Source organism: Lolium perenne, chromosome 4 (genome assembly GCF_019359855.2).
Source record: "Lolium perenne isolate Kyuss_39 chromosome 4, Kyuss_2.0, whole genome shotgun sequence".
Lineage (NCBI taxonomy): Eukaryota > Viridiplantae > Streptophyta > Magnoliopsida > Poales > Poaceae > Lolium > Lolium perenne.
Genome location: NC_067247.2, coordinates 361,516,928 through 361,529,178, shown reverse-complemented (window position 1 = coordinate 361,529,178; position 12,251 = coordinate 361,516,928). Strand labels below are relative to the sequence as shown.

The window sequence follows — 12,251 nt, the reverse complement described above, 5'->3', positions numbered from 1 at the left end:
GTCCCCTTCTTCTTGTCTGCCATCGGCGGGCTAGACATCCCTCACGGCTCTGATACCAATTGTCGCTCCAGAGATTGATTGAGATTGAGAGAGATGGATCGAAAGAACGAACATGAGGGAGTTTTTGTGCAGCGTTAATCTTCACTGTTTTCCTGTCTTTCGCTTTTATTTAACATGAATACAGAGCATGCCGTGGCGATCGCCATACCCCCGACTAGATCGTGTCATCCCACCACGCTGGAGCGCAGTCCAAGACGATCCTAAAACAACGCTAGGTTGCACATGACGCGATCAAGCGAAAAAAAAATCCTGACGAGATAATAGCCCACTAAAACGACATATACCCCTAACTATCAAAACTGTAAACCCTAAACGTAACAACACCTAAGCAGCTACTAGCTAGCTTATTCAACATGCCTTTCACAAAAAAAGAGCTTATCCAACAGGCCGACCGGGTAGATTTCGCCCATGTGGTCGCGTTCATACCATGCTGAGGCGCCATCGAGATGATCCACTCAGCTCCGCGGCTAGTGCTGAGTGTTGCCCGTTGCGGCGTGCCTTGCCCTCATGGTCGCTGCTCGCTGCTACAAGCGATGCCCGTTCGATGCCCGACGATGGATCGAGTGGCTAATCCTTGAAGTCTTGAAGTTAATCCGTCGAAAGTACTGTACTACTTGCAGGCGAGGCGTCCACCACGACAATCCAGGTGCAATGCATTCAATTACAGGAGTGCATGCCGGCAAAATCGATATGGGATGCGTGTATGTTGCATGCGATACACCAAATGTAATCACCAGAGGGATACAAAGACGCGTAAGTGTGCCGTGTTGGCATTCTGTACCGCGAAAAACATTTCCTGGACCACTGGTACACATACCTGATCTTCAAACGGCCGTCAATTACTCAGCTCATAGGTATGCAATAAATCAATACACTGCCATCAATACATCACTTTCTGCATTACCGTGTCTGAACAAAAATAAGCCTGACACAGATCCACATGCTATCTTATGCGGTCCAGATATCAGGACTATCTGCACCTGAGTGCCAAAACGCTGCCCCCTAAGAGTTTCCAATTACATACATACATACATACATACATACATAACTGCACATATACATCCAATTGCACATAAAAATGCAAAGAGTTACAATAACTATGTAGCCCCTCTGTCTCATGAAAATTGTCTAAAATTTATTAAAATTTAAATATATCTAGATACTATTTAGTGGATAGTTATATCTAAATTTAGATAAATCTTCAACGTATTTCATAGAACGGAGAAAGTATATGCAATTGCACAACTATCCACACTTAGACACAAGAAAAACAAACCCCCAAAAGTAGGCAAAGTAAACACAAATACAAAAAAAAAACAGCATAGGTAAAAAAAATCAAGTCCATTACTCGAACACTTTTGCTCTCCTCGAAAGTACAATTAAGCCCATTGCTCCAGCAGCCCAATAACGGGAAGAGGCCTACAAACAACACATAAATGCGCTAGCACAGCAACAAAAAAAGGCAGAACCAACCAGCTCGAATTTGGCGAAAAAAGATAATCGAACAGTTAGCCGAAAGTTAGCAGAAGGGACTATAGCTAATTCAACGTTGCACGACTTGATCCTAACGGAGTGATATGCATACATGCTGATAAGACAAGTACAGAAGATGTTTACGGCACACTTGTAAACGGACACGGATTTATGACCAGGACCAGAAGTACTTAACTGACCTCGACTACTACGAGCAGCATTAAGACATTACTAGTATTAAGGACTCGACACGTACATACGTACTCGGGAGACACAGCAAACGGGAACGCTAAACGCGCAGGCAGCTCCTCCCTATATACGCGTCCCACTATGGCTGTTGATCCGCGCGGCTGTAGCCATGGACGCGGCCACCCCTCCAGGCCTCGCCGTCCCGTCCTCCTTGTTCCGCGTCTCGGCCATCGCCACCCTCGCCGCATCGTCCACCTCCACCTCCTTGTCCGCAACCAGCAGCCTCGTCGCATCCTGCAAGCACCCCGGCCGGACATGTTGGTGACGTGAAGAAACAAATATATACAGTAGCTTGGTGTACGTGCAGCACGCGTACGTACCGAGAGGACGTCGCCGAGAGTGGTCTTGTCCTCGTGGCTTGCGGCCAGGGCGTTGGAGTCCGCGGCGGACTGCGCCTCTGCGGCTAACCCACCGGGGATATTGGCGTCCAGCCCGGTGGCCCTCACTTCCGCCGCCTGGATCGCTGCCGCGTCGCTGAGCTCCACCGGCCTGCTTCCCGCCGCGTAACCCGCCGCCTCCAGCGCCTCGCCGATCGTTATCTTTGTGCCATCAGCCACACCTGCGCCGCCGCCACCTCCAACGGCGGGAGCATCATCATCCGGCGCCAGGTACTGGCCCACAGCCTACACAACGCGGAACGGTTCAAGCCGTTCTGTCTTAACCTGTGGCACGTACGCCATAGTAGGACAGGTATATCTTGTTCTGAATCCCATGTCATAATTACCTGTCCAGCGACGAACTCTGTGACGATGCGTCCGCCGGGGACGCGGGTCTCGGACACGGAGACGCCCTGCTCGGCGGTGGCGTCCGTGGCCTGGTCGTGGGCGACGGCGCCCATGCGCTCGTTCCGCATGGAGGCGGACTGCATCGCGGCGGCCGGCCCGCCCTTCACCGTCTCCCCGAACATGAGGGTCTCCGCCGACTGCATCGTCGCCGCGTCCTGCGGCGCCACGGGCTTCTTGGCGAGGCCGCCTCTCACGGCCGGGAACACGTCGCCGTACCTGATCGCGCCGTCCTCGCCCTGCGCCTGCTCGGACGACGCCGGCCTCCTGGGCTGCCCCTGGCTCATCTTCGAGAGAAAGCGTCTGGTTATCTGCCTCGTTGCTCTGAGCTTGTGTAATTAAGGTGGCGACTGGCGACTCGGTGAGTGCAGCTAGCTGAATGTTGGAATTGACACGGTGCTTGTGGATATCTATGGTGCTTATGTATATGGCAGGCAGGCGGCTCGTGCGGTGAGCCGTTGACACGTGTGGGACAATGTGGAGGCGCATCGTAGCTCCAGGTGCAGGACAGGCCAGGTGCCGCGGCGGGGGCTCCAGTGTCAGCGGTTAGGGCATCTCCCACGGACCGACGTATTTCGGACGTTCAAAATATCCGTTTCCGCCGGCCCGTGGACGTCATACGGTCCAGGGCTCGTTTACGTCGGGGTACCTCCAGCGGTGCGGACGCATTTTTTTAGCGGAGACAGCGTCAAGCTCGTTAATGGCGTTTTATGTCCCGTCGAGGATTGCCGCTGGCGATTAACTGTTCCCGCGCCACGACGGTCGTTCCCGCGCGCCCAATACATTGGCAAATTTCGTCTGCCTTTCGCGCGCGCGGGAAACGATCTACGCGGCAACGCCGTTTCCCGCCCCGCTGTGGCTATATATGGTGGACACCGGCGGGGGTGACGGGCACACCTCAAGCTATAGCATCCATCCATGGCCGACCACAACCGTAGTTGGGAACACGTTGTTCAGATGTGCCGCCACCTCCACCCGGATGAGGACGACGAGGAGGTAGTCGCCGCCGCCGTTGAGGCCGAGCAGCTGGACCTGGAGGCGACGGAGGCGGAGGCGGCAGAGCGCGCGGAAGGGCGCCTCGCGGCGACCAGGGCGGAGATCGCCAACGCCATGGCCGACAACGCCGACGCGAGGCGGAGCTCGCGGAGGCGCGGGCGGCCATAGCGGCCCCTCCGGCGGCCCCACCCGCGGATGCCGTCATCGACGACATCGCGGACGACGCCCACCCCGCGTGCCCGGCCACTTCGAGTGCGCCGGCGACCGGTCGTTACGGTCGCGTCCTTCGAGACCCTGGTTGGGGACGCCTGCGCCGTCGAGGCTTGGTTGACGGAGGAGGAAGCCCACAGCTATGCGATTGCCATGGCTGGGGGTTAATGTGCTCCGACCTGGACTCGCTCCAGCGGAGGGGCCCTTCTCCCGCGCCGAGCAGGAAAATCGGGAGCTGGCGGGCGCCATCGCCGCCAGGGATTTAGCGGTGGCGGAGGCGGCTAGGGACAGGGCCCGCTTCCTCGCCCAGCTGGCGGGGTTGCAGGCGGCGGCCCAGGTGGCGGCGGAGGAGGCGGCGGCCTAGGCGACGGCGGCCCAGGCGGCGGCGGCGGAGGCTAGCTCTATGGCCAGGGCAGTCCTGTGGGACTCCTCTCTGGCCGAGGCCCTCGAACGCCGCAGGCGGGACGGGGTGACCAATCTGCGGCGTGCCCGCGTGCGGAGTGCGCGAAGCGCTCTTGCTTCGACGATAGCGCCGGCCTTTCCGGTGGCCAGTAGTAGGCCGCGCGACTGCGAGTAACCAAGGCCGGTGTAGGCCGCGCGAAGGCGAGTAGGTACGGCCGTTGTAGTTTTAGGTTAACTCGACTTACCATCTCTGTAAAGATGGTCCTTTTGACCAATCAATAGTAATGAACAAATATTATGGTTACCTAGTCACTGCCGACCGAGTCCGGATGCAACGAACGGGGACACTTTCCGACCGCGCAGCGTCCGCGGAGACGCAAACCTGACGCATATTTGGGCCAGGTTTACATCGACACGGACGGTCCGATCATTTTGCATCGCCCCGCTGGAGGACTCACATCGTATTTTCGATCAGGGCGGACGCAAACTCTGAAATACCCTTAGACGGACGGCAGCGTGGAGTGGCGCAGGCTACGTGCTCGGCGATGTTGGTGGCGCTTGTTCGTTTCCTCCTCTGTTCCCGTTGTTTGCGACGTGGTACATGTACGGAATGGATTGACATGCACCAAAATGTGTCTACACGTAATTTTTCCGGTTTTGCTACGTCTGAATTAAGTCTTATCACCCCCAAAATTATTGCAACCACGGTTAAGAAAAAATTGCAACTGGTTTCAGTTGTAATTTTTTTTTGGAGAGAAAGATGCAATGACAGTAAAGTCGTAATCAGAACGAACTACACTTTTCTCTTTACTGTAATATAATACTCCTTTTGCAATTTTGGAGTATTATATTACAGTACTTTTCTTCAGCTGTGACTTAAGAAAATGATAGTCTACTGAGAAACGTAGACAAATCCTTTTTTTTAATATCTGATTACTTTCTAAAATTTAGTCCAATGCAAAGAAATTTTTATCAAGAAATAAGAAATCTATTATTAGAGCTATTATATACTTCATCCCTTCCAATTTGAAATAAAGGAAGTCATTTATTTTCATATTAGACGATGTAGGATCATTCTCTTCTCCACCTTCTCTGGCCTTGCTACAGTAACCACACGTTTTGAGCGTCGCCTCCTCCGCCCGGCCAAACCAAGGCCGTCCCTGGCGGCGCTGCCATTTGGAGATGGCTGCGGTGAGGTGCCGGTGCCAGTAGAGAAGGTTTTAGGTTTAGATTTTGTTGTTGTTCGTCCTCTTTGGCAACTGAGAGTACACTACCAGATCTCGCCCGCCATATCTGGTACGGCCTACGCCCCGTCCTCTTTGCAGCATGACTCGATTGGTAGGATCTGCGGTAGGAGGGAAGGTGGAGCTCAAGGATATGTAGCAAGCGGGTGTTGGATAATTAGGCACAATTTTCATGATTAATTCCAGAATATAAAATATGATGGCAGCAACTACTAACATGTGAAACTCAAACGTACTAGATGCATTAATCAACATGAGTAGCCGCAGCGCAAACGGTAAAGCATCCATCGCTAAACAGATCGAGATATGTCGCACGTACCGATCTGGTGGAGGTGGCGGTGGAGGTGTAGCAGATGATGTCGCAGCAGTAACGTTGTTGATGACAACGTTGTTGACGACGGGGACGACGGGTCGAAGTAGACGGCGTTGAAGACGACGGTAGGCAGCACCGCCCGACTTGGACGGAAGGCGACCCGTGATGAAGAGCTTGAGCAGTCGCGCAGAGCGCTTCCCAAAAACCTAATTCGCCCTCTCCCGTACAGGATCGCAAGGACGAGCGGTTCCGGAGACCTGCTCTCCCGTTCGCCCATGCACGTCGGATCGCGGGATGGAGTAGGCTACGATGGCGGCGCAAGCAGAGAGAGGTGGAAACCCTAACTCGTGTATTCAGTAGATTTCTGCGGTAGCCGGGCAAGAGATTATATAGGCTCGGGAAACCCTAGGCAATGTGGGCCACGCCCACGTCGCACGAATGTTTCGAGTCGGTTACAAATAGCCCACGATCCGGGAGCGACCCGAACCGACTAACTGCGACGCGTCCGTCTAGGACTCCGTTCGTTTTCCTGAGCTGCAAAAAGTATGGAAAGTCTCGGCTCGAGGCTCAATCCACTCACCACACGAGCGAGCGAGGAGGAGGAGCGCGCGTGTAGCACTCCTATTCTCACTCACTTACTAGTGGTGGAACAACCCACCTTATAAGGTGGTCTAACTTCCTCCCAACTTTCCATGTGGGACTAAACTTCCCACCTCTTGCCACTCCCTAGTGAGCTGCCACTAACTTGAGCTCAAACTCACAAGGCTGCCACTAAGTGGGCTTTGAGATTTATAGGGAAAATCTGAAATCTAGTATGGGCCACCAAATGTGGGCCCAATATTTCAACAGCGGGGAGGCGGAGCTCAGGAATCTACATCAATAAGGCAGGTGCGTCAAGCTCTTCTGTTCTAGTGATTTGGTGCATCACCAGGGCGGTCGTCCCCAAGCTCCTCCGATGCGGCGCGGATCGGTACAAAATGAGCACAAGGCAGAGGTACTGTTCACCTCTACCTTGTCTACTGCAGGTTAGAGAATCCGGAGCGCCGATGTGCTTCCAAGGAGGAATGCAGGTGTTGATGAGGCTCGGTCAATAAATGCCGCACTCGGCCTCTTGTTTTGGATTCCCGTTGTGGTGGAGTTTCCTATGTCCGGCCGTGGTGGCATGGGGAGAAAGAAAATCGGGGAGCTGGCTTCCAGATCTTGAGGATGGTGGGGAAGTTAAGCCGCAACTCGAGAAGTTCTTCAACGGCAACTATCTAGCGTGGTTGTTATCCAGGTATGTAGGGGCCACTCTATGGTGTGGTGCTAGATGCACTACAATTTCTTCAACCTCCAGGACGGGTTTCCATCATGGAGGCCATTTAGAAGCTCTACCGAGGTGTCTAGCTTCGCACAGTCCCCATGTTATCATGTACCCCATGACAACATCAATAGTTGTGGTGTCGACTAATTTTCATCCATGCCGATTAATATAATTTGGACCCTTCGGGGTCCTTCCCTAGTTCAAAAGAATATATTTTCATATTTATGTATATTATCTTGTAGATATTGGTATATTATTTTTTATTTGGTTAAACTCAATAAAGTTGGCTCTGACCACAAATTATATGCTGACACATGTTGAGAAGGAGAGAATACAGTCAGTTTTTTCCACCGATAGGAAAGAAAAATTGGCTTACGATCCATTTTATCTACTCCCTCCGTTCCTTTTTAATTGACTTAAATTTAGCATAAAGTTGTACTAAATCTGAGTCAATTAAATCTGAGTATAAGATATTAAAACAACATATAATCTCTCTTAAAAACGACGATTGATCCACCGTCGTGCTTCAGACACTAGAGCGTTATCCCGCAGGGCCTATGCTTGGATGTCTAGACCGAGATATACCATCGTCTCTAGATTGGAGGAAACAATCACTTAAATTTTGAAGTGTGAGAATGTTTTTATTCTTGTGATGCAACTACAAGAAGCACGATGTGCAATTATACGAAATCTATGCAAAAAATACAAGACCCCTTCTATACTATGGTTCACGTATGTTCTGATGGCGCTAGCATCTAGGGATCCAGAGTTTTTTCTACGGTGACATGCCGATTTCGCTAGAAACGGGCTAGATTCTATCAACCTTCACGAAAATACAACAGAAAATACAAAACCTTCACGAAGCAACATTTTATGTGACCTAGTTGTCAGTTAAAATTAGAAACTCAGAATATGACAATTATTCCAAAAGAAAATTCACAAAATGAGCTACCGCTTACAAAATTCTATGACTTTTAGGGAAAATAAGTTTATTGCCTGCCAAAACCCACCGGCGAGCAGTGGTTAAGCAACACGAAGAGCCGGGAGACTCCCAAGACTGCTAAGTGGGCCCTGGTGCCTCGCGTCGTCCCGCAAAGTCCCAGCACACGTCCTGGCGGTTGCAAGGGCGTGCCACCTGACCTATACCTGATCAGGAAGGTGTTGGATTGCTTCGATTAGTCTCCTGCATGGTAGACACGTAAACATTAAATACGAGCCCGATCGGCTCTCAGGTTGCCCTGTGGATCGGCTCAAAGAGCCGATCGCCCCATGGATCACGTTGGATTTACGATGACATGGGGATCCTGCTTGATCAAAACAAAGCTAAACCAATCTACGACAGTTTAGGGTTTTCACCGCATAATCGGAACATCCTACGCGTAGTTGGGCCTAGCAGATACGGAAGGTGATGGAAACTATTCCTAAAAGAGGCCTAAAAACCAACGTAAAGTCAATTCCCGGAACATCCCTTGTAGGAACGGTAAAACAACACCTGACGCACTACCGGATCGTCCAACTCCAGCATAAGGCCTAATCATGCAGATATTAAACTAATCCTTGAAGAACAAGGAACAACTATAACGGATCGGATCTACTAAGTAACGAACAAGCAAGGTGCTGCCCTTACATCTAGATACGTGTAAGGACAGCTAGATATCGAGGGACGGCATTGCTAAGCAAATATGCATAAGAAAAGCATCAATGCAAGCCCCAAAACATCTATGATAAGTAGTGCTACTCGCCATCAACAACGCTTCAGCACGAGTAACACAAGGTAATGAATAAATGTATACTGCCTAGATCGCAAGATGCGATCTAGGCAGCATGATGCATACCCGGAAGAAACCCTCGAAATAAGGGGTGGCGATGCGCCTGGTTTGTGTTTGTTGTCAACGTGATTGTCCTCCTTTCTCAATAACCCTAGGTACATATTTATAGTCCAAGGGACTTTCTAATTCGGAAGTACACCTAACCGTGTACGAGCTAAACTCTATCTTTCAATACTAACCGACACGATCTAATAATATACAGATACACGGGCAATCTAGCCCAAACTCTTCATGCAAGGCCGCTTCAGAGACGCTCCACGTGTACATCCTTCAAGCCCATCTCAATCACGGCCCATATCCTGATTTGGCCAAAATCTGGTGATAACACATGCCCCCTTGGTTTTGGCAATGATAATTTCAAAACCACTCTATTTTTCCTTCGAAGGGTCATGTCGTGGCAGAGCAGAACCGTTGCAGTATCCTTCGTCATGATACCGTGTCTTCTCAACTTCTCCGCGTGACCTGAATTTTTTTTTCTTTGGGCACCACTTCCTCGGAAACTGCTGTGGCATTGAATCTCCACCATATCCCCTTTATTTAACCGCTCCAAACAGTTCGCCACTTCATCCCCTTGCTCTGTTCTAGCCATCGGCACCAAGAAACCCCAATCTCAGAGCAATGTCTTCCTCCTCTTCCTCCTCCGCCTCCTCGGATCTCTCCTCCCAGTCCTTCTCCTCCTCCTCCTCCTCCCGCTAACCCACGCCAGAGTGGAATCCGATGCCGGCTCAGATGGCGGCGCACAACGAGCGCGCCCCAGAGGAGTGGGACCAGGAAGACCACGCCTCCTCCGTCTGGTCCGAGGACGACAAGTCCTTGACCAGCGGAGATGAAGACCTCCAGTTCCTCGCTGATGGGGAACTGGAATCGGAGAGCGAGGACGACTCGTTCTCCTGGGACGATTACACCTCCTCCGAGGAAGAGGAGGAAGACGACGACGACGACTCCCTCGAGGATTACCCGCCGGCGAAGCGCTTCCGCGCCGGGTCCGACGACGACGACGACGACGATGATGAAGATGAGGAGGCCCCCAATGAGGGCCACTGGAGCAGCGACGAGGAGCCCGCCGGCAGCAGCGCCGACGAGAGCTCCGATGACGACGACGAGGGCAGTGACGGCCCGTAGACTAGGATCTACTAGTACAGGCCTAGTAGTAGTAGTAGCAGATTGGTCAATAGACCTTTCTTTTGTTCTTCCTCCCTTGAGCAATCGGCTCTTTCTTTGTAAGAAATCCTATTATTAATGAAGAAAATATTCCCCTATTAATTTTGCTTTCTCGTCAATTTTGCCGATTGTCAAACGAAGTCGCTACACAAAGAGCCGATGGCAGGGCATCGGCCTGCACTATAAACACGATTTGAGGCCAAACAGTTGCCTATTCACACGGTCAAACAGATCCAGTCCATGTCCAAACCATCCTCCAACCTCAAACGCGCAGATTCAACCCCTCAGCAAATCCACTGGGAGATTCGTCTCAGATATCATGATCTCTGGCCTGAAACCGATCTGTTAACATGCTCAATTGAGCCTGTTCCTCTAGAGTCGATGGCAATGCATCGGCTTTTTTTTATTCTGAAGTCGATGTCCGTGCATCGGCTGTGACTTGTATAAAAATTTTGTGTTTTTACTGGCCGGTTTCATGAATCGGCCCCCACATTTCACTGTTCGTCATCCCACATGCTTGGGAAATATCTCTTGAGATGTTGACCATTGACAACTACTGGGAACTTCACGCCATCCAACTGCTCGAGCATGTATGCATTACCCTTCAAAACTTGGTCAACTTTGTACGGGCCATGCCAATTTGGAGACCATTTACCATATGCCTTGTCCTTAGTCCCCAACGGCAATACAGCTTCCCATACCAGATCACCAACATGGAACTCCTTTGGCTTCACCTTTTTATTATATGCGCGAGCCACCTTGGCTTTATTCTCCTTGATTTTCTCAAGTGACCATAGTCTGAGTTCCGTTGCATCCTCAATGCTGTCGCTCATTAGGGCTGCATATTCTTCAGCAGTTAAATCATTCTGAAATGTTATCCGTCTCGACCCAGCCTTGATTTCCCAGGGTAACACAGCTTCTTGTCCATAGACCAGCTGGTATGGCGAGGTTTTTATTGCTCCATGACACGACATGCGATAAGCCCACAAAGCTTCTGACAATACCTCATGCCATCGTCTAGGGTGCTCGTCGATTTTCCTCTTCATAGGGGCGGCCTCCACCCATTTAGTGAAGTAATCTGTAATGGCCAGAACCCATTCATGACCTTTGCTCGATGCAGGATGAATTTTGCCGATCATATCCATGCCCCAACCTCGGAATGGCCAAGGTTTGATGATAGGATTCATTGCTGATGCGGGCACCATCTGAATGCTCCCAAACTTGTGACATGCTTGACACCCCTTATAGTACTGGAAACAATCTTCAAGCATGGTGGGCCAATAAAATCCCGATCGCCTGATCAGCCACTTCATCTTATGAGCCGATTGGTGAGTTCCACAGGCACCCTCATGCACCTCATGCAAGAGCCGATTGGACTCGGCTGGTCCCAAATATTTGAGAAGTAATCCTTCCAATGTCCTGTAGAACATGTCATCGCCAATCAGTACGTACTTCATGGCCCTATATCTTATCCGTTTAGGTGCCCCCCGAGCCGAATCTTTCAAGTAATTGAAGATATCGGCTCTCCAATCATCTGGTTCCATGAACTGCACCTGAAAATCGGCTCCATCGGCTACGTCCTTGTATCCTGACGCCGTTTGTGCGAGATCGTTCGCCTCGGTATTTTGCGACCTTGGGATCCAATTGAAGTTTATATATCTGAACCGCGTCATCAGCTCACGGCATTGCATCCATAATGGAAAGAGCGACTCGCTCTCACACTTGTACTCTTCCGTGAGTTGAGAAATCACCAATTTGGAGTCTCCAAAGATCTCAACCGCTTCTGCCCCAGCGTCTAATAGCAACTCCATTCCCTTGCATATCGCTTCATACTCAGCAACATTATTGGTGCAAGGGGTAGATATCCTGATGGAGAAGGAAAATGTTGCCCCCCGAGGCGACACGAGTAGCACGCCGATGCCGCAACCATCCTCACAGACCGATCCATCGAAGAACATGGCCCATGCACGCACAGATAGTGCGGCTACGTCCGTGTTTATTCGTTCAGTGATAAGATCGGCCAACGCTTGCCCCTTGACTGCTTTCGCAGGTTGATACCGGATATCAAATTCCGATAACGCAAACATCCACTTGCCGAGTCGGCCTTTCAGCACAGGAGCCGACAGCATGTGCTTGATGACATCCGATTTGCATATGACGATGATTTCTGCTGACAGCAAGATGTGCTGGATCTTGGTGCAGGTGAAAAATAGACAGAGGCACAACTTC

The 12,251-nt window shown here is 51.0% G+C and overlaps 1 protein-coding gene across 1 annotated transcript; it reads right to left on the bottom strand.

Annotated features, from left to right (window-relative positions):
- Window positions 1-1,543: 1,543 nt before the first annotated feature.
- On the bottom strand, window positions 1,544-2,931 carry LOC127349176 (late embryogenesis abundant protein D-34). The gene is made up of 3 exons (XM_051374953.2): window positions 2,507-2,931; window positions 2,103-2,405; window positions 1,544-2,016 (listed from the first exon to the last, which is right to left on the bottom strand). Exons 1-3 carry the CDS (start codon window positions 2,849-2,851, stop codon window positions 1,846-1,848), a joined length of 819 nt encoding a protein of 272 aa, XP_051230913.1. The 5' UTR covers window positions 2,852-2,931; the 3' UTR covers window positions 1,544-1,845.
- Window positions 2,932-12,251: the final 9,320 nt, after the last annotated feature.